The 6,000-nt window shown below is 37.1% G+C and overlaps 1 protein-coding gene across 1 annotated transcript in view; it reads right to left on the bottom strand.

Moving 5' to 3' along the window:
* Window positions 1-524: 524 nt before the first annotated feature.
* Window positions 525-6,000, bottom strand: part of VSTM4 (V-set and transmembrane domain containing 4) — an 84,160-nt gene continuing 78,684 nt past the window's right edge. The window contains exon 8 of the mRNA XM_057736023.1: window positions 525-1,885. Coding sequence (XP_057592006.1) covers window positions 1,760-1,885 — 126 coding nt within the window. The 3' untranslated portion in view covers window positions 525-1,759. The remainder of the gene's footprint in view (window positions 1,886-6,000) is intronic.

Below are 6,000 nucleotides of genomic sequence, written 5' to 3'. Positions count from 1 at the left end.
GATGCTCTGGGAAGTTCCAGTGAGTTCTTCCTCAAAAACTGCATAGCTTATTCACTACCTTGGAAATCTGGCAGAGAGGGAGGGAATGAGATGCAGACATAGGGTAGAGAGAATGACTTCCTTTTTGTAAAGTCAGGCTATTTTTGTTTCTGGAAAATCATTACCTACTCCCAATTTGGACACTTTTCAGTAAACCATGAGAGGCACTCATAAGCTATCATGGGTCTTTGGGAAAGTAAATATGGACAAATATCTACTTTTCAAAGTTATTACAATGAGAGCCTTAAATAGTAAAGACATTTTCATTTTCAACATATGGCCCGGTTTTAGCATGTATGTTAACATAGTGTACTTGTGCAGCAATCTATAGTGTCCAGAATCTTCCAGTAGTCGTTATCCCACTATAAGAATTCTATGAGAGGTTAACTCACCTTTGTATAAACATAGAGTCTGAGACAATTAGGGGATAAGAAACTCAATCAAGTTCACATGGCTGTACAGAGGGCCACAACTCACACTCAAGGTTGTGTTTAAAATATATAATTTATGGTATATACATGGTCCATTACAAAGCCAAACAATTTCTGTAGTGTGCAGTAAAAATCCACCCAGAGCACACTCACACATCAAGAGGTGTCCTTAACAATATAGCTGACAGCATGACTCTGTTCCAGAACGGATCCGCCTTCAGTGAGATCCTGGATGTCGCAGAGGTCCACACAGCAACTTCCCCACGGATCTATTGGCCACACATCCCTGCCTCCCACCCAAGCCCATTAGAATTCACATGCGAAGTTGAGTCAGGCCAGGCACTTTGTAACAGGGGGTGTTCAGGACACATTTTTCCAGCTCAGCTTATACTTTCTGCTCTCCCATCACTGGGGAACCAGTCAACAGTTTGCTCTCACACAGTGGACATTCAATTAGAGTTGGTAACTTCGGCACACTTCCAAGAGGCTCCCTTCCTCAGTTCTGTCAATGGATGGCAAAACCCCTGCTCCCTTGGAAAAGGGTGAGTGAGAACCTCTTGGAGAATATGTCTCTATACCAGGATAAGCCCCCCTGCCAAAGCGGTGGAAGCCCTTCAGAATGAATGATGTTCTACTCATCCAGGTGGTAATGGGTAGGGAAGCAGGCACTGGGGTATCCAGACAGTTCACTGTCAGCTTAGACCTCAGATTGCCCCACAATCTGTCTCTCTGCCCTTGAATCACCAGGATCAGTGCATCTATTTAAAACAAGAGATGCTATCTTGAGTAACTGCTTGCAATAAGCACTTTGCACTGCTCTGGGTGCCCTGGCAATGTTATCTGATCCTTTGAAAACCAATTAGTACATATCTACCATCTCACACTTGGGCTTATAATGGCATTTCCTAGCTATATGCGATGAGCTCGATATCACAGATACAGGAAGAGCAGAAGATTAAAATTCAGATAAAACAAACAAACAAACAAACCCAGAGAAACAAGAAGAAAACATGAAGGGGTGTGGCTCAGCAGAAAATCTCCTTGGATGGTCAGAGTCCTCACCCCTCAGGGCTCAGACCCAGAAAATCTTGTCCAGGGAGATTTGTCCAAGGGCTGCGGCCCTTGCTCGTTTGCAGAGAGGAGCCTCACGCCTCTCTGAAGGCACCTAGAATGCCATTGCAAAGGGGCTTCCACCACACAGAAGGCACAAGTGAAAATACAAAAATAAGGACTTTGTATCCAAGGTTTCATAAATAACTGGGGTGGTGGATATTAAATACGACACAGAGTTACAGCTTGTTCTCCTCAAAGAGGATCTGGGCGTAGACGGTGCTGGTGGGGATGCCCTTGGCAGCCTGGTGGGGCTTGATCAGCTCCAGCTCAGCATAGGTCAAGTTCTCCTCGGCAATCTTTGGCTATAAAACAAAACACAACACAATTTGAGCTGACCACAGGGAGTTCAACATCACACATCCATTCATCAGGCATGTATTTTCATAGCACTTTGGGGATTCAAAGGGAAACAAATGAACAACAAATTTAAAAGGATGTGTAAAACCTAAATAACACAAGATAGATCTTATTATCTTATATAGAACACTATGTCCTGCAAAGAAACACTATGATTTATTTTTAAGTTGTCATAGAACACTAACCACAAAAATGATTAAACATGAGGCCACAAAGTAAACTTTAATTCTGAGAAGTAAAAATAATGTAACTATAGTCTCTACTGAAAGGATAAAATAGAGGTGGAGACAGAAACAAAAAGTCCTAGAAATTGACAAAAAACCTAGAATGCTACCATCTAGTTAGCATTCTAGCATCTAGCATCTAGAATGCTGCCATGCATTGCATAAATGCTGCCATGCCATGCATAAAACTGAAATTGCAGCACATCTTGAAAATACTGATAAAGAAGATATTACATGCCAGAACCTAAAGAATGTAGTACTCAGAGAAAAATCATAACTTTATTTATATTAAACAATAAGAATTAAATGGATCAAGCATCCAATTGAAGAAGTTAGGAAAAAAAGAACAAAATAAAAGCAGAAGGAAGAACCAAAAAAATTAACACTAGACTGTATAAGTCAGAAAACAGAAAAACAGTAGAACAAATAAAAATATCCAAAAACTTGTGCTTGAACAACACCAATGAAACAAATTAATCAAGATAAAAAGAGAAAAAGTATAAATGAATAAAATAGGAAATGAGAAATGAAAGATAATATAAATGAAAGAAATTTTAAAACTTCAACTTTGTGCAACATAGTACAAAAACCTTGAAATACAGGTTAAAATGAGTAATAGTCCAGAAAAATATAAATTATGAACATTAGCTCCAGAAAATGTGAATGTACTAATTACCATCAAAAAAGAAAAAAGAAAGAAAGAAAGAAAAGAAAGGAATAAAGAAAGGAAGGAAAGAAGGAAGGAAAGAAAATATTGTCAAAAGCACCAGGCACAGGCAGTTTGACAAGAGAATTTTCTAAAAGAAATTCCTTTAAGGAACAGACAATTCCAATATAATTAAACTGATCCCAGAGCATTACAAAAAAGGAAAAACTTCACATATTTTAGAACAATTTCATTTATTAGTATATAAATTAGCATAAATGAGATTTACCTAGAGAGCATGAAAAAACACACTAAAAGATAGATAATCATGCTCAAGTTGATTTTATTCCAGGAATGCAAAGATGGTTCAATATTAGAAAAATCTATTAATATAATTCACAATAGTAAGAGAGAGAAAAACCATATGGTTATCTCTACAGATGCTGGAAGGCATTTAATAAGAATTTTATTTTTGTTAAAAATAATTCTTGATAATGTAGTCACAGATTTTTTTTTCTTACCATGATTAAGGAACATTATTAAAATAAAGAATAACTGGTGATTCAACTCCAGTGATATTAAATATATAAAGCTGCTATAATTAAAATACTGTGGTACCAACAAATGAATAGACATCAATGGGACTGATGAAAACACCCAGAAATTAATCCAAATATTATTTTTCAATAAATGGTGTTGGGATACTTGGGTAGCCATTTGAAAAAAAAGCATATCCTTTATGTCATTCTTATCATTAGATAAATTTCAGATGAATTAAAACTTTAATATGCAAAAATGAACTCATAAAAGTGCAAGAAGAATGTGTGAGGAAATTTTCAAAAAAATAACCTCAGCATAAGGAAGGTGTTTCAAAGTCTGATACAAAATCCAGGAGCAACAGAAAAAAGATATGTAAATTTTCATGCTATATATTGCAGCATGTTCTCTAAATAAAGGCAAAGACAATTGAAAACATGAGCAAAATATTTGCAACTCATATCAAATGGCCTTACAATTTAACAAAGATAATGGCCAACAGTCCATTAGAAAATTAAGCAGAGAACAAGAGATAGGACCAGAGAGTTCACAGGAAGGGAAACACAGAGCTCTTACACATATTAAATGAGACTCAACCTCTCTCAAAATAAGACAATCGCTATTTAAAATCACTCAGACGTCGGTTTTTGTCTTTCAAGTTGACAAACAAATAAAAGTTTTCCAAAAGAAACAGAAAGAAACAGGTCTTCTTGTATATTGTTGGTGGAAGTGTTTATTGGTACAAGCAAAAAACTGGAAACCCTTCAGTGGACATCAGTAGGAACCTGATGCATTCATAATGGGAGTATCTGGTACAGCCTTTAAAAAGAATAATGGAATTATATGTGTACTGTATGTTTTCCTATCATTTGTACAAACACGTGTGAATGGGAGTATATATTTTATGTGCTCAGAAAACCCCTGGACCTTGCCTAGAAATCAAGAACCTGGTCTCCAAGGTTCCCTCTGGGGAAGTAAATGGGGTGGCTGGAGAGAGACTCACACTTTATTGTATACATTTGCTAGTACCTTTCGAATTTTGCAGATGGTACATTAAATAGCACATTAATTAATTTTAATTCACAATTAGAAAAATAAAAGTTGGTCACTAACTTACAGTCATAAAAGACACATCACTTTCATTTAAGCAGCCCTGCTTTTGTTTCTTGGCTGCTTTGGTTGCGTCGTCATTGTTTTATTTTTATTTTTTGTGCTATACCTTGGTTAACTCACCAAAATTCAGGACAAATAAATCGTATACATTCAATTTAAGTTTCTTAAAAAATGCCAAAAGCAAAAAGCCTTTTTTCTTTTGAGAGGAAGCATCACACTAGAGGGCGGGGAGCAAGGAACAAAGAGAGAATATAAAGAACTCCTTACAGCCAGGACCTACTGGTCGAGGCGACCACCGAGCAACCTTCAAAATTATTTGGCTCTTTTTAAATTTCAACATTAAGGACAGTTATAGGGATCAGAGCCTCCTGCTTGTCTGCTGATACCCAAAATCTTTATGTTGCCTCTTAGCCATGCATATCTTACCAGCCAACAGAAATACCATTTATATCTTGCCTTTTGGTTTAATTACATTTCACATTATAATGATTCCATGTAGAAATGCCATGTGTCCTCCAATAAGCACACAAAACCCAACTCATGTAAATTTTAGAACCAAGATTTATGAAATCATATTGTCCAGGTGTTTTATTACATTACTTTGAAATTGCATTGTTTTGTAGTGTAGATTATCTGTTTATTCTTAAGTTATTCCATTACGTTTGGATATGAAAAATAACACTAGCTTTCTCAATACAGGTCACCAGGCTGGCTTGGCTGATGTGTTGTTTTCATACATTTTTATGATGTTCCTATAGTAAACATAATTTAATAAAGCCAAAGCGCACTAAATAAATAATTGCATCTAGAAAAGCAATAAAAAGAAATAAAATTAGTAGTTTCATAAGTGGAAAGGTACTTCAATTACTGCTACAAGCAACAACCCACCATAAAATGTGTAGAATCATTTCCCTTATGCATATTTCTGGGATCTAATAATTTGATTGAAGATATGAGGCAGCACACAGGAGGCTCTGAACTGTGAAGTGTATACAGTTTCCAACAGGAGATGCATAATATTAGTCCTTGGCACCTTTAAAGAACCTATTGTTTTTTTGGCATGCATCCTTGGCTACCCCCATCAACCATGTGCTTAATTACATTTCCCAGCTTGTTTAACTAGAAATAAATTCCTAACGGCCACTGAAAGGGTGAAAATGTAGACTCCTCACCAGTTTTCACCCAGCTACCTTTCTTCGCACGGATGTTCTAGCGGAAGATTTAGGTGCATTAAGAAGTCGCTTAGAGAAAATTATCGGCCTATCGGTGAGACTAGGTAAGGCTATAGAACTGGTAGCAAAACTGAGAGCCAGGAGCAGAATGTAAAGGTTGAAGTGGGCCACTGCCATGGGGCAGAGCCAGAGTGAGGGACCTGCTGCAGGACCCCACCTGTATTTAAGGCGATGTCCACCATCTTGCCAACAGAAACCTGTTTGGATTTAAGATAAGGAATCACTCCTAATGTGTATGGCAATTCAAGAACTAGAGTACAGGGAGTAGGTCTCTGAAGGTGACACACTTCTGTTAGTTCCCTGACAGC

Source organism: Hippopotamus amphibius, chromosome 5 (genome assembly GCF_030028045.1).
Source record: "Hippopotamus amphibius kiboko isolate mHipAmp2 chromosome 5, mHipAmp2.hap2, whole genome shotgun sequence".
NCBI lineage: Eukaryota > Metazoa > Chordata > Mammalia > Artiodactyla > Hippopotamidae > Hippopotamus > Hippopotamus amphibius.
Note: the sequence above shows the minus strand (reverse complement) of the source record. Positions and strands in the feature narration are given on the sequence as shown.